The sequence below is a fragment of the Atractosteus spatula genome, chromosome 3 (genome assembly GCF_055471065.1).
Source record: "Atractosteus spatula isolate fAtrSpa1 chromosome 3, fAtrSpa1.hap1, whole genome shotgun sequence".
Lineage (NCBI taxonomy): Eukaryota > Metazoa > Chordata > Actinopteri > Semionotiformes > Lepisosteidae > Atractosteus > Atractosteus spatula.
The window spans coordinates 66493076-66519298 of NC_142708.1; the positions used below are offsets into that span (position 1 = coordinate 66493076).

General features: G+C 43.6%; 1 protein-coding gene across 1 annotated transcript in view; it reads left to right on the forward strand.

The window, feature by feature from the left end:
• Positions 1-26223, forward strand: part of nlgn2a (neuroligin 2a) — a 131948-nt gene that overhangs the window by 45488 nt on the left and 60237 nt on the right. Inside the window, exon 3 of the mRNA XM_088911167.1 lies at positions 20673-20822. Within this exon, the coding sequence (XP_088767293.1) occupies positions 20673-20822 (150 nt within the window). The remainder of the gene's footprint in view (positions 1-20672; positions 20823-26223) is intronic.

Sequence of the window (26223 nt, forward strand, 5' to 3'; positions counted from 1 at the left end):
TGTAATAAAAATTGAATGGAAGAAATGGATAATGAGTGCTCTCTTGCACAGTTTGTAAGGACACCTTCAGTTCCATGGCGAAGTGTGGAAGAGTCACTAGGTCCTTGGGTTCAAATCCAAGGTGGGCATGCAAGCAAGGTATTCTGCAATATTGGCCCAGGAAAAATTGTTCAAAAGTCACTTTAGATAAATGTATTGGCCAGACACATTTGGGGAATATTGAGCTGATATAATAATAATAATAATTCCTTACATTTATATAGTGATTTTCTGGACACTCCATTCAAAGCACCAGGAGAATATGGAAAAATTGGTCCTAGTGTGAGTGAGTGTGTCTGTATGTGTGTGTGTGCCCTGCGATAGACTGGTGTCCCATCCAGGGTGTACCTTGCCTTGTGCCTGTTGCTTGCTGGGATAGGCTCCGGCTCCCCCACTATCCGGTATTGGATAAAGCAGCTAAAAAATGGATGGTTGGATATACAGTTATGCACTTCGAAACTGAATAGGTCAAATAAAAAAGAACAACTTTCAATGCAGTCTCAAAAAAGCAAACCATAAGAAGCAGGACAGTGAAGTAAAATGTAACTACAGAAGATGAAAAAGCTTAAAAATATTCTTCTTAAAAAAAAACAGATTCATCCGACAAGTCAATCAAAAATCAGTGACAAAAAGATGTCAATCTCATCAGAAGAATACAAGGAGAAAAAAAACACTTTATAAAAAAAAATAAAATACAATTTAGTTTATGAAAAGAAATGTAGCAAATTGCAGGCACTAATAAATAAGGATGTTTGAAAGGCCCAAAGGAGAAATGGAAAGAATATTGCAATGGAGGCTAAAATAAGTTATAAAATGTTTTTTAAGTATTAAATCAGCAGAAGAACAGTAAAATGGAGAGGTAGTGAATACAACTGGCAAACAGAGGTACGGCTGATATACCAGGTGCTTACGAAGGAGCAGATACTGTAACTTGCCTCAGGCTGAGCAAACACGAAGTCCTGAATTAAAAAATATTGGCACAGAAGAGACAGATGTGTCACAGGTACAGGTAGGTAGATAAACATCTCCAGGGTCTGATGGAATTCTACCTGTTTTTTGACAATAACAAATGATGTTATTCACACATCGTTAACAAAACTCTTCCTTCCTGTCTCTGACTCCTGAGACAGAGATAATATCCACTAATTGTTAAGTTGTTAATATACTGTAGCACCTGAAACTAGTGACAAAACCAAACCAAGTCACTGTAGACTTATACACATGTTATACAGAATATTGCATGAAAAGTTACAGAAACAATAATTCAAGCTAATGTTAAAAAGCATCAACTCTAGAGCAATAAGATTCCTAAGGGATGATTAGACAGGACATGCAGAGGTTACAGAATCTCCTTACGAGAAAGGCTTAATTGTTTGTGTAGATCAGTAATTTTAATCTCCTAAACAATTTAAAAATATAATAAAAAAACAGACTGTTATATACTGTATACTGTAGATAAAAACATACTGTTTAAATCAAGGGATGTTAATATTGTACACAGCACTAGTAGGACCGCATTTAAAAATGCTCTGTATATTTTTGGCTTACCAAAGAGGTTTTGCAGTACTGGAATCAGTTCAGAATAGAGCAACCACATACAGTACCACTATTTGGCTTTAAGGATTGTCCCATTCTGAATGATTGGAAGATCCAAACCTTTTTAGTGATGAGCAGAGAAGACTATAGCAGGATCTGATTTAAGTATTCAGTATCCTCAAAGGTAATGACAGTCTTCAGAGTCAACAGAGAAACCTGAGAGCACAAGCATAAACATGTAAGAAAGTGCATCTAAACCCGAGAACAGTAGGCTCTTCTTTACTCTGAGGGAATGAGTGTCAGATCAGGTGTATAACTAATTGTTTTCTCCTTGTGTACAAGTTCTATCTAGCAGTTTGTGTCACTGACTGATTAACTTACTTGTTGGATGAATCTGTTTTTTAAAGAAGAATATTTTTAAGCTTTTGTCGTTTCTATAGTTTCATTTCACTTCACTGCCTTGCTTCTAATGGCCTGCTTTTTTCAGACTGCATTGTTCTTCATTGTTGAAGTTGTTGTTTTTTTATTTTACCTGTTCAGTTTCAAAGTGCACACCCTTACTGTATATCCAGCCATCCATTCTCTAACTGTTTTATCCAATACAGGGTTTTGGGGAGTGAGAGCCTATCCCAGCAAGCAACAGGCACATGTGTATCATGTTGTTGAAGCTGATACCTAATTACTTGAAAAGAGTGGGAATGGACTGGGAATGTAGGCTTTAGGGCTTTCAAGACAATGGGCATGAGATCCATGAGTCTACTGACTAGTGGATCATCTGTCTCTGGTGCTTTACTTTTTCCCTATTTTTATCCCATTACATTTGTAATCCCAACACATTAAATAAAAGACCAACCCTTCATCTGGGATGGCGTGGTGGTGCGGTGGTCAGCATTGCAGCCTCACAAGGCCGGGACCCTGCGTTCAATCCCAAACCTGGGGTGCTGTCTGTGTGGAGTTTGTATGTTCTCCCCATGTTCCCAGGCGTTCTGGTTTCCTCGCACAGTCCAAAGACCTGCTCACTTAATAGGTTGATTGGCTGGTGGAAAAAGTGGCCCTGGTGTGTGTGACCTGTGTCTGTGTGTGCCCTGCGATGGACTGGCCTCCTGTCTGAGGTGTACCCCACCTTGCACCCAGTTTGTAATGGGATAGGCTCCATCTCCCCCATGACCCTGAATTGGATGGAGAGAGTAGAAAGTGGATGGATAGACGTTTGTGTTGGTTTAAATGTCTTGTTATAAGCCAGGTATCCAGGCATGGGACATGAAATCTATAATGTTTGCAGGTCATATTTTTGGTTCTATTCAAGGTCTGCTATCTGCATGGAGTTTGGTCCTTGTGTAAGTGTGTGAGCCCTGCGATGGACTGGTGTCCCATCCGGGCTATACCCCCTGGTGCCTGTTGCTTGCTGGGATAGGCTCCGGCTCCCCTGCGACCTTGAATTGGAAGAAGTGGTTAAGTGGATAATATTATGCTGCAAAACCTTAGGTAACACAGCCACAGGAGCAGGGAAACACATGCAGTGAACTACAGTACTATGATTTATACCATAATGTCTCATATTATAATTAATGTCTAATTCCATGGAAAACTATATACAGTAGAATAGTATTACTATACATTTTGAAAGTCTGTGAATCTTGATGTTGAGTAATTGACCTGTCTCTGAACATCAGTCCCTGACTGTGTAAACCTAAAACAAAAAAAAAATTTGGATAACAACATTATGGATTTTTCTGTGAGGAAGGTGACATTTAGAATCAGAATTCGATTCAATCGAATTACCTTCCCGGATCAATCAAACAGGAGCGCAAATAATACTCTCCTCCTCTGCAATTACACACAATCCCAGTGGCTCAGCCATTTAAACATTGGGATTGATACATTGATCCCAGCAGGACTGCAAATGAATGGGGAGCCCACTCCCTTTCACTCAGACATGGGATTAGACATTCCTCTTGGGAGTGGCTTTATTGCAATGACCCCAGACAATCAGTATGAGCTAAAAACATTCTCATTTTGTAGGTTTTTTTAATCATATAGATTCTGGACATTTTTGTACAGATGAGTTTGGCTACAAAGGATGTCCTTTGTTATTTATGGATTGTTTCATTCGTATTTTGATTAATAGAAATTTTCGATTGCCAGTATTCCTCCTCACTTTGGAGCTGGTAACAGTTTTGGTTCAGCCATTCATCTCTTGTGCAGTGACAGATGAGGACGGTGTATTCTTTCCTCCAAAACATGCTCTTTAGAGAGCTGTTTGCCATTTTGTGTGCTGCGGGTTCTTTGGCTCATATACAGTAGGTGGTGTACAGTAGGTGCTCTCGCTGACAACACTGCAAGTTCACAGCTGGCCAGCAGGCTACAGGAGTCAGTAGAGTGACAAGCCAAGGATATTCATGGTCAGAAGGCACCCAGTCATCCCCACAGTTGCCCAATGACAAAACCCAGTAAAAGATGAGCAAAGGCTGGATTAACCCAGACATGAAATACTGTAGGTGGAGCCACACTGGATCCTCCAGCTCCCGGGTTTTACAACCTTCTTCATACAATAGATATAACCTTAATTTTAAGCTTTTAATAATTGTGAGATCACTTAAACATGAGTGAGTCACAAACTCTTGAGATGAACTGTTGCTAAGGAAATTCTCTCTTACAAGATATCCCTTGCATTCTAAAGGAACTCGGCAACAGTAAAGATGCTACAGATTAATTCTCCCATGTCAGCTTTTGAAGTACACACCTGTATTTCCATCCATCCATCCTCTAAACACTTCTTCTGGTTCAGGGTCACAGGGGAGCCGGCGCCCATCCCAGCAAGCAACGGGCACAAGGCAGGGTACACCCTGGGTGGGATGCCAGTCTATCGCAGGACTCGCACACAAACACTCACACCAGGGCCAATTAACCTACCAGTGTGTCTTTGGACTGTGAGAGGAAAGCCACGCAAACACAGGGAGAACATACAGACTCCACACAGATAGTATCCTAGGTATCCAGCAAGGCTTATCTCTGAGCCACCATGCTGTCCTCTGCTTGTTCTGAATTTCATTTTTCTCGTAATGAATGTCAAAGTATTCAACAGATATTACTTCATTACAAAAAAACAACAGCTGACAGTGTCAACCAGGAAAGACACTGCTTCACAGTACAGCTTGTGCTGTGTGGTGCAGACATCTCCTTCTGCTGTGTGTCATGAGCTGACTGCGATGTGGATTCCCCGATGCTGGAGCAGGGCTGGCCGGGCAGCCCATGTGAGAGGGCTCAACTCCATCGTGTTGTGAGCGCCAGTGAAGTGACCCCGGACGGCTGCCTGTGAGGTTGTGCGGTCATCAGTGAGAGCTTCTTTTAGTGCCACTAGTGTCGATGCAGCTGCCCCAGTCAGCAGCCCTCCCAGGGAGACACACAGAGTTTGTGTTTGGGTTCAAAATCAGGGAATGACATTTGACAAAGACAGAAGTGAAATCAAACAAAATGCTTTTTTTGTTCACAAAAGCAAATCATCAAAAGCTGGCGAGACTACTCTTCTGTAGGTGCAGGATAATCCCATATCAAGGTCTGGCCTGTTCTCTTATAATTGCTCAGAAATATCTTGTTGTAGTCATATTTATCTCCCCTCTTTATTATTTATTAGTCACTGGAATTTGAGTAACAATGCCACCTTGGGCCTTGGGATTTTAAATCCTCCTAATTCTAAAAATGTCGATGATTTTTTAATACGACAGCCTGCCTTTTCGGATCCTAGCTGTCTATTGTGTATCACAAATGTTGCACATTTACGAACTATTCACATGTGCTCGGCTAACGTGAGTGCCAAAGATTATTATCAGACATTGACGCTGCTTTTATTGTGAATAAAGCACGGGTCTTTTTTAAACAGATACCTGCCTGTTCATTCTGTGCTCAGCCTGCAGAGTGCAAAAAGCTTCTGCAGTGGTTTGGATACTGAATTCTATTATTATATTGTAATCAGAATTACATTTCATACTGTAGATCTCAATCACAATATTAGAGTTACTGTTATTTTGTAAGTCAAAATTAATAATCTGCCCTGAAATTTTACAATAAATTCCCATGCTCTAATTTATACATTTGAAATAAACCTTCACAGAGTTTAACACTGTGAAATTAAGGGTTGTTTAGGTATTAACCCTAGCACATCTTCTCGTGTGATCATAGTCTTGACTTACCCCTTGATTTTGTGTGTCCATAAAGAAAAAACACAGAACCCAAACGCTTATTAAATTGTGCCAAACTTTAATAAAAATAAGTTTAAAAAATTAAACCTCCATTATCCTGAATTGGTGTTTATAAAGGAGATAATTTTGATTCAATCAAAATAACAATATACTGTAACAATAACAATGCAATGATATATCAATTTTCAGTAATTCCCTAACAGAGGATACATTCTGTTCTTCACCTTTGTCGCTTTCTCCCTCTTGCTCCTGGCTGTGTTATGATGGTACCCTCTTCCCTTTAGAGCTGTAATGTGGAGAGCAGTATTTCTGTCCCGTTTGCTCCTTATTGAAGCTGTCATTTCCTGACAGGGACCATTAGGAATGTGTGCGCCTGTCAGCCAATGGCTTCTCACAGAATCCCAGAGCAGCAATAAAACATTCGGCTGGTGAGTGCCCCAGGGCAGGCCTTGAGTCACCAGTCTCTCCTGCTCAGGTGATCCCTGCTGGCTCTTCCCCCTCCTTCCTGACATGCAGCAGAGTCTCAGGAATGCCACCTAGATTTGCATCCTCTTCAATGTGCATCAGGACACCTGCCCTTTTACTGTTTTCACAGCACCGATAGATTCCTGAGCGGCACGGTGACACAGTGGTTCCTGGGGTGCTATCTCTGAGGAGTTTGTATGTTCTCCCCATGTTCATGTGGGTATTTTTTCCCCCACAGTCCAGAGAAACACACAGAGTTTCTGTCTGTGTTTGTGCCCGTCTTCCCTGTGATGGGCTAGTGTCCTGTCCAGGGCGTGCCCTGCCCTGCACCTGTTGCTTGCTGGGATAGGCTCTGGCTCCCCCCGTGACACTGTGTCAGATAAAGTGGATAGAAAATGGATTGATGGATGGAATTATGTTGGCTGTACATGCACAATTTGGCCTGGCCAATTGTGTGTGTTTTTTGTGTCTAAGCTACGAGCCCCATGACCTCACACAGCAGAGAATGAGTAAGAGCAGGCAGCCCCCTCCAACCTGCCCACCTTGGAGCCCATCATCTTTGACACGTCTCTGCTGTACATCCCCGTGCCAGAGATTCAGGCCACAGGGGTCGTCATGTCATCATGTCACTGCTGGAAGTTGCAAAGGCACTGGCTAATCCCAGCCGTTTGCTCAACAGAGCTGTCAGGGGCATGACCCAGACTCGAACCCATGATCAGAGAGCTCAACCTGTGCTCGGCTGGGACCAGACACCCAGGCTAGTCAGTATTCCAGCTGCCCCATTCACATTGCAACTGGTTTACGGATCACCTGTCCCAACTCCCCCCCACCCTCCCTCCTCCAAGCATGATATGAGAAAAAATCAAGAGGCATGAACTAGCATTTCCACACCAGGCAAAGGCAAAGCAGGGGGTGGAAGTCTGTGGGCATGATAAGAGAGGAGTAGAAAGCAGCAAAGCACAGTGAGAATAAAGAGGTAAGGTGCAGCATGCAGAATGTAGGAAGTAATTGCAGAACAAGGTGAATAGTTTTATATGATATACAGTACTGTAGGTAAAATATGGCTTTAAATTTTGATTTAGTGATTACAGGTTTCGTTTTGTTTTATACAGTACCCATTCATGGTATGGCTAGCTTAAGCTTTGCCTCTCCTCTTATCTTTCCACTCGCTAATGAGAGAAGGTTAAAGGCGGTCCGTGTTATCTAACCAAAGTTTATACAAAATGCATTAATTTCAATTTTTTTTCATATGGGAAAACCAACAACATGAGTACATGAGTCCAGGAACGTCGAAGTGTCCAATCTCCATTTTGCTTCCCTGGGCACCTGATTGCAGTTTGAAAGACAGACAAATTAATGTAATGCTGGTAAAAAGTGGCATTTTTCAGACAAAGCTCTTTCTTCATGATTCTTCAGAGCCTAGAGTTCCAATGAAAAGGGCATTGTTGTAGTTTGAAAAGTATTTTAATATGAAAAGGTGCTTTTTGTTGCTTCGAGTTGCAGGCTTCCTTTCTTTCCCATTGTCCTCAAAGCTTATTAGAGGAAAAGTTTCTTCTGGGGCATTTCAGGTTGTGAACCCAACCCATCGTCACCTGAAGAATGTGGTTTTGAAAGTACATTAGCATTCAAACCCATCCTTTAAGTGTCTTATCTGTTACCTGTGTCTTGAGCACCTAAAAGCGATAAAGGGTCTTGTTGAATGAGATGGCTGTTTAATAAACTCCCAAAAGGTCAAGGCTCCTGAGTGTAGTCTCCGAGGGACTCCTCTGCTCTGAGCAGTGGATGAGCTCTATGGCCTCAACAATGGACTGCTTTGAGCCCATTGCTTGCTGGGATAGGCTCCGGCTCCCCCACGCCCCTGAACTGGAAGAAGAGATTAGAAAAGGGAAGGGTTATTATTATTTCTTTCTATTTCAATTACATTAGTAAAAATAATTTTAAACTTTAAGCAAATAATCTTTTATTTCTATGACATATATTCTTCAAAAGGAGTCTCAAAACAGCACACATTTCCAGATCATTAAGAATTCATTAGAAGCATGGGTGTTTTTCAAGGTTGCCACCTCTTGCTTCTTTTTAATCTTCGTCATTCAATGTAGACAGTTTGACATGCAGGTAGCAGAAACAAACCACCACAACATATAATGCTTAGGTGCTTATGTTGATACATCACTTACATCTCCTGGACAATGTGGAGAATGAAAAAAGACAAACTCAATGTTAGAATAGTTCACAATATAGGATTTACAGAATGGGACATTTCGTTGAGTCACACAATACACTACACCTCTGGGAGGGAATCTGTTTTCCTGACTCGAAAGTTCAGCTGAGGTGTCACTGGGAGAATTCTGCAGAGGGAAGCCATTCCAGAACCAGGTGTTGTCAGTCAGTAAGACTGAGGCTGAGGCCTCCATTACTGCAAGTACACCTGTTGACAAAGCTGACGAGTCAGCTGTGATAAACCAGGAGGAACAGAGGAGCTGGGGGCTCTTTGGGTAGAGGAGACTGGTGAACAGAGAGAAGTGAGTAATAAACTCTTATTATTCTTTAGAGGTTTGGAATTAGTTCGATGTTTTCTATAGTTAGAGAAAAGTTTCTAGAAAAGGTTTTTGTTTGGATTATTTTGGTTTAGAGAAAAGAATTACTGCAAAATCAAACGTTGTAACAGAACTTGAAATAAACAAGCAGATCATTGACCAGCCAATCATCGAGAACATTGTGTGATGTCCTTATGTGGCAAGATGGTGCTTTTCTGGAGTCAGTCCAGAGAATAATGATCAGATAAATTCCTGGGCTTAAAGGAATGTTCTTCAAAGACAGATGAAAAGAATGTAATGTTTTGTCTGGAAAAGAAAAGACCATTATGGGACCTGTTCAAGTATTAAAGAATTGTAGATGTAAAACATGAACCAGAGCACACAAGTGGGAACTATAAGGAAATGTGTTTAAAAGAATCGCTTTTTACACAAGTGGTTGTGGCGCCTAGAACAAGCCGCCCAAGCACGGTGTTCAGTCTGACACCTTTTTGTACTTCCTCTGCTCTGCAGTTTAGCTGAGCTGCTGGTACAAAATGGAGACCGTGCTTCAGTTTAATAAAAAGAGTTCAATCCCAATCCTTGAAGAGCTTTTGGATCCTCTTAGCTGACAATTAGCTGATAAGATCAAGATATGACTTTTTTTTTATTTGGTTGTTCAGCTCAAGAAATCCTGCATGACTGGCAACAAGCGAACGACTTCGAGGAGAATTAAGTGAGTACTCTCAGAGCACTCAAACTCTGACAGATCTTTAAGGAAGAGGAATGTGCAGACCAGGGAAGACAAAAAAATGAGTGATAAAAATAGGAAAGTTAAAAAGGATGTGGGAACCAGGAGAATAGAAGCATACAGTTGTTTTATTCATGTGTTTCACTATTGGGTTGTGGTGAACGGATGGAACATTCTTGTTACTGTATATCAATCAGTACAGTATATTTTTAACAGTTTACTCTTAAGACAAGAGTAGTGTAGAAGTTGTTGGATAGGGTAACATGGGATAGGGTGAGCTGGAGGGATAGGAACAGGAAGTGAAGACATAAGGAAAGGTGGAACAACAAGAGATCAGAGGAAGTGAGAGAGACGGGCTGAAAGACGGTGTGGAACTGGTGCTGGGGAGACTAGCCCTGTTTTTCGTGATGCTGGGAAGCAGCTGGAATTGTTAAGCTTCTTGTATGGAGAGGGGCCGGGCACTGGCCTCCCTCGGTCTTTGTATCTGAGGGGCTGAGCAGGGAGGCAGCAAGCATTGTTCCAGAACACTATAAAATACCCAATCCTGGAAGCCGCTCCTAAAAAATACTGACTTCCTTCCTCCAGCGAACGTCAATGTGCCCACTGCTCAATGTGCCAGCATCAGGTCCTCACTGCTGCCCATGAATTATCAGTTCTCCTGTTTTTTTGCACAACCCATTCTCCTCCAACAGCTCTTCAAGGCCCCTTAAATACCCATTTATGACCCTGAGAGAAGGAAGGGAAATTCTCGTTAAATAACACCTGAAACTTGAGCCGAAACGTTTATTATGGGCTTATATGTAAATCCTTGTGACATTTTGACACCATGCATATACTGTAATATTTTATGTCTAGCTGAGATTTCTGAAACTGGGACATTGCTGACATGTATATGGTGTGTGCTGCTCACAATGATCAACATGAATATTCTATTCTGTTCCCAGTCTTCTTGATGTTAAAATGGATACAATTAATGCCAAACAATACTCTAGAACAAAGTTTGAAAGAGACTGCACACCATTCAAAGGTTTTGTTCCACTGATGATTTTTTTATTTAGTGTCACAAGACCAACCATCCTTTTTGTGATTTGACTTGCAAAACCAGTGTCATTTGTCAACCAAACCTGTACTTCATCCGATTAAATCTTTTAGGTTTAATGTCAGTTATTGAACATATTGAATTCAATTATTTTTCCTCCCTGCCCGTGCAGAAGGAGCAATTCTTAATCGAGATGCCTTACCATGACAGTCCTTGTACTGGTAACGGGAGGGCTGAGGACTGTGCTCGCGTTCTTCTGAGGTGTGCTTGTCCAAGCCAGTCACCAGGTGGCAGGTTGACTGCAGGGCTGGTACAGTATGTCCCTCCCAGGAGCCTGTCCAGGCCCAGGGGTCGATGTGACCCTGCCCACCAGGCAGCCCTGGCACAGCTCAGTGCATCATGTGCCACCACTTGGGGAATCGCAGTCATTGTCAGCTTAATACATGACCCAGATGGGAACCAGTGATGTCAGGAGCCAGTCGCTCAGCTGGCACTTCAAACAAGCACTCCTCCTCCCCAAGCAGCTCAGGATGAACTAATACTTCAGCAGTTCAGAGAAATCCGACTTGCGATGGAGAAGAGGCGTGAGTCACATTAGTGAGCTTTATGGGCGTGACTCACCTGGGAGAAGAGAATGAAAGCCAGTCGGGAAAGATGGGGCTGTCAGGGCCTCCCCCTCTTTAATAAGGAGAGAGCCAGGAAGTCGATGTTGAAAATTGTCTTTGCTTTCTTCTTCAGTGTGCTGGCGCAGGTTAAAAAAGCAGGCTTGGGCATGTCTGATAAATGCCTTGTTGGCTCTGTATGAGAGCGAAAGCTTTTGGTAACTAACTGTAGGTTTTTCTGAGGAGCATGTTAATACACAAGCGGTGAATATTTTGTTCGCCAGGCTGTCTTGAACACTATTGATAATTTGACCAACAACAAAAATAATCATAATATTTTCAGTTTGATTGATAACACTAGTGGGCAGAATGAAGGTGCAGTGGTTAGCATTGTTGCCTTGTAACGCTAGGGCCCTGGGTTCCCTTCCTGGGGTACTACACTGTATGTGTGGAGCTTGTACGTTCTCCCCGTGTTCGCATGGGTTTCCTCTAGCAGTCCAAAGACATGCCGGTAGGTTAATTGGCTTCTGTGTAAATTGGCCCTGGTTCGAGTGTGTTTCTGCCCTATGATGGACTAGCATCCCATCCGGAGTGTATCCCACCTTGCGCCCATTTCTTGCTTGTTTAGGCTCCAGCTCCCCCTGGGACCCTGTATTGGGTAAAGTGGTTAGAAAATACAAGTGCCAATAATAACAGTGTAACCCATAATCTAACAATATCACAAGTACTACAGTTCAAATTGTCTTTAATTGTTCCTCTGGGGATGAATAAAGTATTTTTGAAGGAATAAATCTGGATATTTTTATTTACTTGATCAACTGCTGGTTAAATTTGAAAGCTTTCCAGAGATCACTCTGTCCCTCCCCAGAAGGCAGATGCAGGCTCCCCATTGTTCATGGAGTTCAGCACCTTACGTCAGTTTGGATCAGAAGGGTTGTTCCTCCAGATCACCTGACAACGGGCAGAAATCAGCGCAGCGCCATAAAAGAGGGAACTTGACTCCCCCCCAAAAATTAGAATTTAGAACAGTGTTTATTTTCTTTAGGAAATAACACAAGGAATGAGAAGGTTGTTAAAATAAAGGGTGGGTACATGCTGATTTTACCTTGCAGGTCATCTGCATGGATTGTTGAAATTATGAACATGCTCTGATTTTATTGTAATAAATATCATGTCTCCAGGATCTACAGTAGCTCACAACTTCTTTTTAAACATATGCTGTGCCATAGGCGAAACCATAAAACAGCCCCCAAGGCTAAATTAGACCAGCCACATTTTCTGGAGTTTTGCAGTCTGTTTCTTTTCTGTTTAAATATAGACTTACAGACAGCCAGAAAGACGTGTAAAAAGAAAAATCAAAATAACATATTTTGTCGGCTTCCATGTTGCATTCCTGTTAAGAAAAGCACTCCAGGGGTTGATAGGCCAGAGTGCATTACCTCAATGGCTCCTTAGTGGGTGTCCTGGGCCGACCCAATTCATTTTCAATCTCAGTTCGGTTAAATTCAATACTTTATTGCCATGTCAACAGAGATGATTGGAATTTGTTGCAGTGCAGCCCAGATAAAAAAACAGCGAAAACAAGAAACATTACTCTTCCATGAAATCGACAAAGACACATATTACACTTACACATACTGTACACAGCATAGAGTATTCAATCAATGCAACATGCCAGATCTCCATATTGAGATGGGCTGTACTGTAGAGAGGTGCTATTTCAGAACTGAGCAGGAAGCAGGATGCTTGGAAAAGTCTTCCCTGAAGGAAGGAGTTTAAAAAAAGGAGCTGAGCCAGACTGGTCGCCACATAGGATGAATCTTACAGCCAGGGCTGAGTTTAAATCTGGGCTGTGTTGTTAACCTATTGTTGCTGGGCTTCCCAGTAAGGGTCCACGAGCTGAATGTTGGCCTGCTGGGAATGCTAAAGTCAGGCTGATTATTCTCATGTGGGCAACAGTGATGCCTGCTGGGGCGTTTGCACTAGTAAACTGGTTGCATTTATGTGGTGCTAACCTAAAGACAACCAACACAAATGGCAACTAGCCAACAGCTACGAGACAAAGAAATGGGAGAAAAACTCTGAGCCTTCAAACTGTGACAGATCTTGATGGAAGAGGGATGAGGCAGATGAGGAGGAAGGAATGTGCAATCATGAAAAGAAATCGAAGTGATGTAAAACAGGAAATGAATGTTAAAAAGGAGGTGGGAAGGGGGAAAGGGAAGAATGGAAGCGCACAGTTAACTAAGTAACTCACTGGCGCTGCTGAAGGCTGACAGGGGAATAAGAGAGATGAGGAAGAAGGAAATGAATTTTAAAAATCAAATAATAAAAAGCGGGTGTTGAGAGGGAAACGACATATTTCTGTTTGAGAGGGACGCATGCAGTTAGGTCCTATTCATTTATTTCACCAAGCGCTTGCAGTGAAAAAATACTGTTAACCCATTAAGGCATTTCAAATGACAGGCACAAAAAGAAACTATATATAAATGCAAATACTGTACCCCATTTTAAAAAGCAAGAAAAGGGGGTCAAAGAACATCCAGACTCCACACTGCAGTCCAGAATAGCAGGGATGTAAAGGCATTTGGGGAGATTGCTGGGAGTGTGAACATACAGTATGCAAGAGGGGGCTACCCATTGTTCTGTGGTGACATGGTTTAATTGGATCAAAGCAAACACTTTAAAGAAAACCAAGTCCATCTCCATAGCTAATGGATTCCCGAGTAATTAGTGAAGGCTGTCAGGAGCTATCGTTGGGGAGTTCTGGTGCTTTGAGAACCTAGTCTAGTGCCCAGACCTCTGTCATAGCCTGAAAATGTTTATCATTGATTTGCTACGTCTGTGTTTCTTCTTAAAGGGACCCTAAACGTAAGATTTTTGTGACTTTCTTCATGGCTTTATTTACAGTCCTTTATTTCTTTTACTGTATAAGTCTTCTGGGTTTTTTTTTTCAGTTTAGCTTACATCCTAGATTAACATCATGACCAAACAAAACTCCCTTGGCCGGAAATGACAGGAGATAAAAGGTTTCAGCGAGCAGTATTTTGTCAGCGTGTCTCAGAGCATGGTACAGTGCGAATGGGACTGAAAACACCCTCAGCCAGCAGCTCCTAGAAATTAAAGATACCAATTGGAACAGGAAGGAGCTCAGAAATATCAAAGGGGGACCCCCTACAGTGAAAAAAGAGAGAAACATAAAAAGCTGAAATCATGTCGTAGCCATGGTGTTGCTGGTTTTAGCTTCCACAGCCACACATTCATTTGAAAAACCAATAGCTAATGAGCCACAGTGGTGCAGTGGGTTATCATTGCTGCTTTGCAGCTGGGGTCCTGGGTTCGTTTCCCTACCTGGGGTGGTATCTGTGTGGAGCTTGTGTGTTCTCCCTGTGTTTGTGTGGGTTTCCTCTGGGTGCTCGGGATTCTTCAACAGTCCAAAGACAACCATGGAGGTTAATTGGCTTCTGGGGAATTTGGCCCTAGTGTGAGTGTCTGCCCTGCGATGAACTGGTGTCCTGTCCAGGATGTATCCCGCCTTGTGCCTATTGCGTGCCGGGATAGGCTCTGGCTCCTCCGTGACCCTGAACTGGATGAAGTGATTAGAAAATGGATGGATGGATAGATGGAGATGAATCAGTCACATGGCAGTCTCTCTTATACAGGGTAACTTACAGCCAGCAGCCATCATGCTTAGGGTTACAAACCTCATATTGCATTAATACTAGAGCCAGGCCTTGAACTAAAGTCTGCACAGCAACACCCCATTGTCCAACTGCCCTCAAATCTTTTATACCCATGCTTGCACATACTGTATGCTTTCATCGGCCCTCAAAATCACGGAGTCAATGGAGAAAAGAGGGATAAACGCAAACTGCTCATTTAAGTTTTCGATCTCAAAATACAACGCAAAAAAGATTTGATGAGCTTCTGGCATTAACTGCACAATTTCATCTCCCTTCTTAGCAATTACTGCCTCAAACACACTCTAGGCATTCTTCCACCCAGTTTTCGCAGCGCACTGCCATCTATAATCTTTTGATGAACTAGAACCAACGGATTTATCTGCAGAGATGCAGACCAGCAGCAGGAGACTTTAGGCTACAGAATGTCGTGGGTGTATGAAAAGGATTACAAAATCAGTTATTATTGGTAAGTCATTTTGTTACATTGAGAGCAGCTCTGTATGCTGTACTGTAGATCTAAGTCCACTTAGAGTGAAGTGGTTCCGGTAACAATTCAATTATACTGTTCATAAGTGGATGCAGAAAGAAGAATGAATTTTGTTTAGTGACTTAAATAACGCATCAAGCACCTAAAGAAACAATTTGTGCATGTATGTTTTCAGGCAGAAAAGTATACAGCACTATTTTGATCAATCCACCATTCATACCTGATCAGGATCCACTTGCATGACTTCTCCTATTGCGAAAATCACCTCGGTGACTGGGCACAAATGAAATGTTGAATATTAAAGTGATGAAAATAAGAAAGAAGCACACGGAAAGGAATCAGTAATGAACGGAACAGTGCCTTCATGTCATCAGTATGTTGGATCAACGCCTCAGATGGCTCACCAGCAGTGGAGACAAGTCCTCATGTCAGCCATGAATCAAGGTTTTGTGTGGACGTCAGCAAGTGTGGCTCAGATGATATGCTAATTGTTGTGTAACAGACCCACTGACGAGGAGTGTCTAATCGCTTCAGTACTCTACTTGTAGGGATTGATGGCAGACCTCCTAGCACAGAGCTACATCAATCAAGTCCTGAGACCTCATTGTCTGCCCTTCCAGTGAGCTGAAAGCACAGAGTGACATGATAACATTCCTGCAGGACAGCACAAGTCCTCAAGTTGCTTGTGAAACAACGGTTTTCTTCAGGGATTCAAGCAGCCGGCATCTAGGGTTCAGAGACCAGAGCCCAGTCTTGATGGTGAACAGCATGAGTTGGAGATACTTGTAGGACACATGTTCATATGATTTTCAGGCAACAAAATTTACAGGAATCTCAAAATTTCATCTATCCAACACAGGGATGTAGGGGAGATGGAGCCTATCCCAGCAAGCATCGGGCATAAGGAGGGATGGATACACCATGGACGTGACGCCAGTCCATCACAACCAGGGCCAGTTTTCCCAGAAGCCAATTAACCTACCAGTTAATCTTTGGACTGGGGGAGGAAAGCTGTGTAAACACAGGAAGAGTGAGCAAACTCCACACAGATAGCACACCAGGAATTGGACCCAGGGCCCCAGCACTGAAAGGCAGCAATGCTAACCTGTATGCCACTGTGCCACCCCAGCTTAAAAGTCTAAATTCCAAAAAAAAGCGGAATATGTAAGCAGGACATTGCTTATTAATCTGCTAGTGGCAGCTATGACAACAAGCGGGTAATAATGGAGGAGAAAGCCATACATACAGTAAGAGGGCTATCTTGACATTAGATCTGAAAGGGGAGTGGAGAGAATCCTTTCAAACAGAGTTGTGATTGTTGCTGAACAAGCAGCACAGATTTTAAATACAAAACACAGCACCTTTGCTGTGCTCCTGGCCTACCAGAGATGACTTTTTGGTCTAAAGGCAAGTATTTAACAAAGTGGTAATTCATGACCAATGATCTGCACCCAAGGATAATAACCTGTTAGTCACTCAGCAATACCTTGGCTGTAAGCCAGACCTTCCCTTTCAGTAAAAGGACAGCAACAGCCCCTCGCAGCTTTGTCACACAAATGCAGCTCACCTGATTTATGCACTATGACTGTCCACAGACAATAATATATTACAATTGCATACAATAATTAGGGCTTCTGTTCTTCCGTGTTTAACAGTGTATTAGGAAGCCAGTGTTTATTTTTAAGTGTTTTCTGTGTTCTATTTGTCAGTGGGTTTCAGTGCTTTCACTTTTAATGGGCCATAAGAAGTTTTTCTTTGCATGCATATGCATATAAGAAATAAGTTTGGCATAGCGTTGTTTCCTAGTTTAGTCATTAGAAATAATCTCAGACAACATGCAATGAAACATTATTGTAAGAATCCAGTTGCTCAGCACGATTATTATTTACATCTGGCTGAGAATTTTAGATTTTATGCAAAGTGACTTACGTTTGCACCCATGTATTCAGCTGCGAAGGATACTGGAGTAATCGGAGTCAAGTACCGCGCTGAAGGGTGGAACAGCTGTTTCTTCTAATTATGAGTCTATATCCTCTCACCCCTGCTCCACACTGCTGTCATATGGGAGTCTGGAAGTGTTCATAACATCTTTACCCTGTTGTTTTCCTGAAATAATTGTGCACAGTGTGCTCACACTTGTCTGGTGTTTTCACAGTTTCTCTTCTTCCATAAAATCCACAGTGCATGTTCTATTTTCCTGACCTAAGAGTGTGTGCATGCCAGGAGACATACTGTATATATGTATAACTTGAATAAGGGAATTTAAAAGGCTTTTAACTGGATAAACTCAGATTTCATGTTTCCACATTGGGATTTTTAAAACCAAAAAATAGTTGCCCTAATCTTAATAATAAATGCTACGGGCTTAAGAAGGAGGTTATTTTATTCCAGAGTGCTCCATATCTTAGGTTTGCATGTCTAACACAAAGTGTAGTTTACAGATCAGAGGTATGAAAAAAAAACACCCAAGGTAATGGTGCTTGCTCAAGCACAGACTAAGGTCTTCGGCTGCGGGTTCGGGCCTGGGTCATGTTACTAGCCCGCTGTGACTGGGATTTCCCAAGGGGTGGCGCCGAGAGCTGGGTGGGATTAATCAGCCAAGGTTCCAGCGCTTGGAAACGGTGACCCCCTGTGGCCTCCCTGCTGCTTGCAGGCCTGAGGTGTTGTTGGTGAGGGCCATGTCTCTCCTCCAATCAGCGCTGAGCGTCTGGCATGGGGCTGCGTTTCCTGAGTGATGAGTTTAATGGGGAGTGGCTGGAAGGTGGGCGGGTCAGAGGGGTCTACCCACTGTACACTTCCTCATTGGCCCGTGTGAGAGGTTGCAGGCAAAATGCACAACCAATGACTCCGACTGGGGACGGTCTAAGAAATCAGAAGTGTCTCAGAGCTTATAGAAAAAGAGCAGGGCAACAACCTTGCAAATCTAATCAAAGGTTGATTTCCAAATTTTCTCTGCAGTTGTCAATAACCCCCAGACAAACTAGATGGGCTGAAAGGCCTCTCCTCATTTCTCATCATCATGATTATTTTCTTATGTTCTGTAGATGAGTGGAGGTGGAATGGCCTCCTTTTGTTGCATATATTCCCGTGTTCTCACTGTACATGCTTGTGCAGTATATTGTAATCTTGTTTTTACACATGTAAGCTTAATATAAAAGCATAGCTTCAGGTACTACACTGAGTTCTGGCAACATCTGATTGATATTTGAGCAGGCTGGCTGAAGATACAGTAGGTGTGTTGCCCATTTCGCTCCAGTAACTGGTTTCCCCCTCGTCAGTGGGGTCGCTGAGCCTGTCAATGAACTTGGCACCATTTCAAAAGAGGAGCTGAGGCTTCAGTGTATTAATGAATGAGTGACACGGTGAAGCAGTGGTGAGCATTGCTGCCTCCCAGCGCCGGGGTCCAGGGTTCAATTCCTGGGGTGCTGTCTGTGTGGAGTTTGTATGTTTTCCCCATGTTCAGGTGGGTTTCCCCCCACAGCTGTACTGTACTTGTAGGTTAATTGGCCTCTGGGAGGACTGGCCCTAGTGCGAGTGTCTGTGAGCCTGTGCGTTGCCCTGAGATAGACCAGTGTCCTGTCCAGGGTACAGTATATAGCCTCCCTACAGCGAAAGTGGCACCACAGAGTGAAACTGGAGCCCTAGGCTGAGATTCCCCGACACGCATAATTGCAGTTAGAGGCTCTGAAGCATGATAAGAAAGACTGGACAAAAAGGGTAGTCTTGTAATTCATTAGTAAGCAGACCTCTAAAAATTGCTCCGCTAATCTGTACGGTCAGGTCAAGTAGAGTACATTCAGCACTTCTTGTGATCGGCAGTGATTTGGGTAGAGATGCGTAACAGGAGTCTGTTTCCTTGGTAACACAGGGAAGTGGGGGGGGGGGGGGGCTGACGTGATGGAATGGCTAGAGAGGCTATGCAGGCAGTTGCCATGCCAACACGGCACCGCGGCACGCAGCTGCCTGTGTGTGAGAGAGAGGAAAGTTGGGCAGGAAGGGGGGGGGGGGCTGTATCCGATAGCAGATTATTTTGCAGTGGTTCTTCAGCGCACAGCTGCAGCAGCCAATAAAAGGAAAGGCTGCACCCTGCACTCCTGCCCGCTCTCCACTGCGAGCTCGGAGCTAATCAGGGTAAACAGATGTTATTGCTCTTATTTATGCTTACGCTCAAAGGTTTTTCACATTAATTATCCAGAACCCTGCGCTGTATCGACGCCTAGACTTGCCAGACGATAGCGCTGCATTTTTCTTTTTTCTTTGAGGGATGAAGGGCGCATTCCTTTTTGACTCCACTCCTGCGTTTGCAGGGGGTTGCCCTTAAAATGAAACACGAATCATACCTGTGTCAAGCCCCTCGGAAATGTGCCTGTAGATTGGGAAGCCTGCCTGTTCTACATTCACCTGTTAGAGCCTGAGCACTGAATAAGGTTGTCTGCACATGATGGGCTAGCGCCTACAGTGGGGGGTTACAAGACGGGACAGCTCTTGAACACATACAGTACTGTACAGCTGAGCAATAGGGACTCCTCCTGCCTTCAGTGCCATTCATACAAATCACAGTTTGGATAGACAGGGCTTTTGCCAGAAACTTCAAATAAAACTGAACGAAATCAGGGGATATGTGAATGACCACTTTAGTTCTTCTGATTGCCTTTCTGAGCCCGTTATTTTAGATTTAGAATTGCTAGCTGAAGTCAGGGCTGTGTCACTTGCTGACTGTAACGAGGATACTCCAGACTATGGCATGTACAGTAGTGGATCACACCGAAGCAGACAGAGTTCTGTGGACTTGACAAGACCAGTCTTACAAAACAATAGTGACCCCTGTGGCCGTCTGAGTATACATACATGTAAACAGTTAGCAATGGAAGGTTCACTGTGGGACGAATATCAAAGCCACACTTGATGGGGGAGCAGACGCAGCTGTGCTCAAACTCTTCATCCCTCTCATTGGGATAAGAACCGTCGAGCAGTCAGCTGAATTCCAAATCAGAGTGCATGTGAAAGTCTGCGCGGAAGGCACTCCGGACCACTTTGATTTGCTGTTTTCCACAGAGCTAAATGCCGTGAGCGTGTTTGTTTCTGTGTGTGCCCTGCGAAGGACTGGCGTCCCGTCCAGGGTGTACCCCTCCTTGTGCCCGTTGCTGGTCAGGTTAGGCTCCAGCTCCCCCACAGCACTGAATTGGAAGACGTGGTTAGAAAACGGTTGAATGGTTGAATCTATCAAATTCAATCCTATACGTTGTTCTGTTTTCTAAAACCAGGTAGGAACACTGGTGTAATATCTCAGACAGCTGGCTGTTACCTGAGCTTCGTTACCGACTCTCGTCTTGCCCCTCTGTCTCTATGTCTTTCCAGATATCCGCGACCGGAGGAAGAAGCCTGTGATGCTGTTCATTCACGGAGGCTCCTACATGGAGGGGACAGGCAACATGTTCGATGCCAGTGTGCTGGCTGCCTACGGCAACGTCATCGTGGTCACCATGAACTACCGCCTGGGCGTGCTGGGTGAGTGGGGGTTTCATGCCTGTAGATTGTGACGTCCAGGCTCGATTACGGCAGCTCGGTGCTTTATGGGCTCCCTCACGCTCTCCTCAGAAAGCTGCAATATGTCCAAAACAACTCGCCTTCTAACTCACACCAGACCCTGGCAGCAGATCACTCCTACACTACAGTCATGTCCTCAATACAAGATCTTGTTACTGGCTTGAAAGGCTCTGAATAATCTGGCTCCATCACACATCTCTGAAGGCCTTTGTGTTTACACTCCCTCCTGTAGGCTCTACTGAGTTCAGGCTGGTCCTTTGCTTGCTGTACCCGGACTAAATTTCGTACCTATTTCTGTTGCTGCACCGTGGTTATGAAGTGCCCTTCCTCTAAATCTTCGAGAGGCGGATTCTCTGACTCTTTTCAAACCTAAACTTAAAACTCACCTTTTTACTTGGGCCTATGTCTGATTACCTCACAGTATATGCTTGTCACTATGAGCAGTGGAAGTTATTATAGGTATGCCAATCTGTGGGTCACGATGCAGGCAGATATAAACAGCTCATTATTGCCATGTACATCATTAACAGCCAGCACTCAGAAGAGGAAATAAAATGTGGGAAAGCCACTCTGAGCGTGACCAGGCAGGTGGACTTCACTCGAGAGAGGGGAGCTGATAGCTAAACATCAGGCTTCTAGTTTTTGATGTTTAAATATGTTAATTACTAAACAGGATTTGGTGCTTTTACAGCCTTTATCGAACTGCTAATAGTTCTTTCTACTTTGTCACCTGGAGCCCAGATCTGAGAGATGACATCGATCACTTGTCCCCAAATTTTCTTTAGTTATCACTCCAGCCTTCTGCTTGCCTAATCGAACCTCCCGCATACTGTATATTGTGGCTTTTCTTTTTTGTTTTGTTGTTACTGGTAGGTCACTGCTCACTGCTGATTGAACAAGTGATCTGCTGGGCCTTAATTCAAACAGAAGATCCAGCATTTCAAATTTTAATGATTCAGAAAGCGTCCAAACCCAAAAAGCACAGCTCTGTTAATACAAAGCAGAAATTGCTTATAGAGTATTAATTTCCATTGAATATATATGAAAATTATGTAGGGGGTTGGCACTGTGGTGCAGTGGTTAACATTTCTGCCTCAACATACTGGGGCCTTGGGTTCAAATCTGGCCCTGGGGTGCTGTCTGTGTGGAGTTTGTATGTTCTCCCTATGTTTTGGGGGGTTGGCATTGTTGCTTTGCAGCACTTTGCAGTTCCAGACCTGGGGTGCTGTCTGTGTGGAGTTTGTATGTTCTCCCCATGTCTGTGTGGGTTTCCTCTGTGTGCTTCGGTTTCCTCCCACGGTCCAAAGACTTGCTGGTGGGTTAATTAGGCTCGGCAGAATCGGCCCTGGTGGCGGTGTGTCTGTCTGTGCCCTGCGACAGACTGGCATCCAGGGAAGGGTGTACCCTGCCTTGCGCTCATGGCTCTGCTGCCCTGCGACCCTGAACTGGATAAGAAAACAGATGGATCGATGGGTCTCAGGCAGTTATGAAAATGAATATTAAAAAAAGGAAGTCCTTGTTGTACACTATTGCTTCTGTTTTGACACAGTCAGAGAGTATCTGCTTCTTCATCACCCGGCGAGCTGTTACAGTGTAGAAGGGGCTTCTCCCTTCACTTCTGTCTCTTCAGTTTCCTCTGGCCCCGCTCTCTGCTTCTGTCCTGTGAGGGCTGGGAAACAGTAAACCGTTTCCATTGTGTTTATACCCCTAATACTCTGGAAAGCCGCTTGAAAAAAAATCCAAAGGATGTGTTTGTGATTCGAGATAAAATTCTGGAGAAAAAAAAATACTTTTGAGTCAGCTGTTGACTTCCAGGGAAGTACATTAACAAGAGGGAACCTCAGTGCGCATCCAGATCCTACTTTTCTAAACTTTGTCCTCTAGAGCACACTTCCCCACAGAAAACGTACACACTTTAAATAGGATCCCCCAAATGTTAGATCGGTTGATGATAGAACACCTCATAATGCGATACCGAAAGGGTTCCTTCGATGGCTGTTTATACAGAGGAAGCATTGACTCTTCAGGGACTTTTTCCAAATGTTCCAAGTGCTCTATTTAGCCACAGTCCAGCCTGCTGTCCGGGTTAATTGGTGTCTCTAAATTGCCCTGTGAAGTTGCATTCAGAGTGTAGTCCTTCCTGTGCCCTGTGCCTGCTGAGCTTTAATGGTTTGTTTATGCCTTCTCTTCTAACATTCAATGTCAAGTAGATTTTAATTTTCACTTGCAAGAAGCAGGGAAGCACGGCGGCGCAGTGTTCAGCATTACTGCCTCAGTGCTGGGGCCCTGCGTTCGATTCCGGACCTGGGGTGCTGTCTGGGTGGAGTTTGCACGTTCTCCCTGCATGCACAAGGCAAGGACGTTACGGAAGGTTAATTAATTTAGGCTTTATTGCCCCGTTGGGGAAATTGTTTTTACAGCACACTCCCAACGTATCAACGCAATGGCAGACAAAATTTTACCGACCAAGAAGTCAGCAAAACAGTGTTACAATTGGCTTCTGGGAAAATTGGCCCTGTTGTGACTGTGCATCTATGTGTGCCCTGTGATGGACTGGTGTCTCTTCCAGGGTCACTTGTACCCTGCCTTGTGCTGGTTGCTTCCAGGGACAGGCCCTGGCTCTCACACAAACCAGCAAACTGAAACAGGCACTGCAATACTGAACATTTTCATTATGCAAGAGATGGAGCACTCCTGTGTCGTGGTGTCGTGGGCTGTTCATGGGTGTGCCAGACACGGCCATGCTCACCTTCGATTCCCCCTCATTGTTTACATGCGCCACTGTTGAAATGTCTTCAAGCATGAGCTTGATGGCAACATACAATATGACTTTGCATTTTGCTTTTCATGTCCTGAGCATTCTTAAATGAGGTGTTTGGTTTTGTGTTCTCCTTAATTTCTGAAAGTGCTGAAGTTTTTTTTATTTTCCTAGTTGCATATTTATCATAGAGCCATCTATGGACTGAAGGCCCCTTTACTTAATCCTCCTAATGTATTGGTTGTCCTTTAATTCATACATACAGTACACATGGGTTAGGTCCAGTTTTGCTGAAATTGAACCCAGAGTCCTCATCAGCTTAAATCCTTTTGCCGGTTTTTCATTCACAAAAAAAAACATTTTAACTTCACAAAAGAATACCTTACAGGGGAGAGCATCCCTTGTTGGCCAGGCAGGATGGAAAGGGTAATGAAAGAGCAGAGCAGACTCCCACATCGGATACCACAGCCGAATAGACAGTGATTGTGTGTGAGGCTGCGCTCCTGCTGCTAAAAATAAAACCTGCACAGAGGCTTTGACTCCGCACTGAAGCGCTCAGTCATTGAGCAAACAGAAGCACCATTAACACAACCTGTCCACACAACACACCCACTCACAAACCCTGTGGTCAGTCCGCTGGTTCCTGTTTGTAACCCCAGAGAGGCTTTGAAAACAGGAGAGAGGAGATGCAAAGGGGAGGGCGTCGCGGAAATCGGCATCTATGAAAATACCCAGCTTGGGTGATTGGCAGAGCAACATGCTTTACCAACCCTGACATCCTCAAGAGCCCCCCCTGTGCCCTTGCATGAAATTGGCTTTGGCAGGGCTAGACATCTACGAAAAAGGGCGAATGGAGGGAGAAAAGTGATGAAGGCTCCCGAGCAATAAATATTAAAACGGGGAGAGGAAATATGCCCTCCAAATTCTCACTTGGACAGTTTCCATGGCAACAAAAAAAAAGGAAATTGATTAGACTTTTTTTTTCTCGACAGCGAGAAGGAGTCTGTTTATATGGGAAGGAGCTTGCGAGCAATAAGTCGGAAGATGTATCGCGCAGAGGAAATCTGAAACACTCATGCAAAAGACCGTTCTTTTAGTAAATGATAAAAAAGCAGACCTTAAAGGTTTTTGTTTCGCTTTAAAGTTCGTAAGAATGCTTTCGTCTGTTGCATTATAGAAACAGAGTTGGGTTTTTTTTACCTCAAGTGTTGCATCTGATTTTAGGAATCTGGGGTTGAACCCTACATTAAACACATGACTAAACTGTCCTTCTGCCATTTGCATTATATTGCAAGCAATTAGATCACTCCTTTCTTTTTCTGGTGCTAAGAAAATAACACGTCTTTAGTCTAGTCTAGTCTAGATTAGACTGCTGTAATGCCATGTTTTGTACTTTTTGACGAAATCTGAGTTTATTATAATTGCTCATCTTACTAAGAATTCACCTGCTAAAATGCTGGCAAAATCCAAGATCAAAACACACGTTACTCCTGTACCGGCATCACCACACTTGCTCACCAGCATAATATAAGATGTAAATGGTCTGGCACCCGATGAGCTGTTCTTACTCATATGACTGACACATGCATCCCAGCAGCAAAACCTCATATTTGGACTTGTGACCGTTGAGCTGCATTGCGTCACATTACTGTCCCGTTGAAACAAAATACTCAACAGTTATAGGACAAAAGGTGAATTAAGATGAGCTGATGAGTCAAAGGATAAAGATCAATAGGAGGGAGGGGCTGCCTTTTCTTGTAGCGGCTCCAAACTGTGAACTTCCTTTACCCCCTTTCATTAAAGCATTGTTGCTTTGCAGCACTGGGTTCAGTTCCAGACCTGGGGTGCTGTCTGTGTGGAGTTTGTATGTTCTCCCCGTGTTCTCATGGGTTTCCTCTGTGTGCTTCAGTTGCCTCCCACAGTCCAAAGACATGCTGGTGGGTTAATTGGCTTCTGGGAGCACTGGCCCTGGTGGGAGTGTTTGTGTCTGTGTGTTCCCTGCGATGGATCAGTGTACCCTGCCTTGCACCCGTTCCTTGCCAGGATACCCACACCCTGAACTGGAAGAAGCGCTTAGAAGAGGGATGGAGGGCTTGAAATCTACACGCCTTACAGATTCCTGTGCTCCGGTGCTGATGAAGCGTAGCTCATTGCTCTCTGTCCCTCATAGGTGTGTCAGTAACAGCCGCTTGCTGGGATGTCTAAAGTGGAAAACAGCTGCTTCTGTGTCCTGACAGCTGTTTGCCTGCACTTAATGCTTCAGATGCCTTTTTTCAAAATCACATTCCCATCTCCTTTCAAAGGTTGTGCCTTTTAAGATCCATTCGGACAGATTACTACTTGGCAGACTCCATTAGGTTAACCTGCTCTATGCGAGAACATAGGGCATATTGCAGCGTTGCCCATAAGCTTTCCCGTTTTAACTTACTCATGGAGTAAACATGGAAATATTGCAAACGTGATCCCAAGACACCGGAAATTGGAGAAGAATGTTTAATATAGTGGGTAATAAATAATAATTACAGGCAGGGTGTTTGCATTACAAAATGTTGATGATGCAGTTTATTTCGAAAATTAGAAATATAGTTTTTGAGCTTTTAGAAG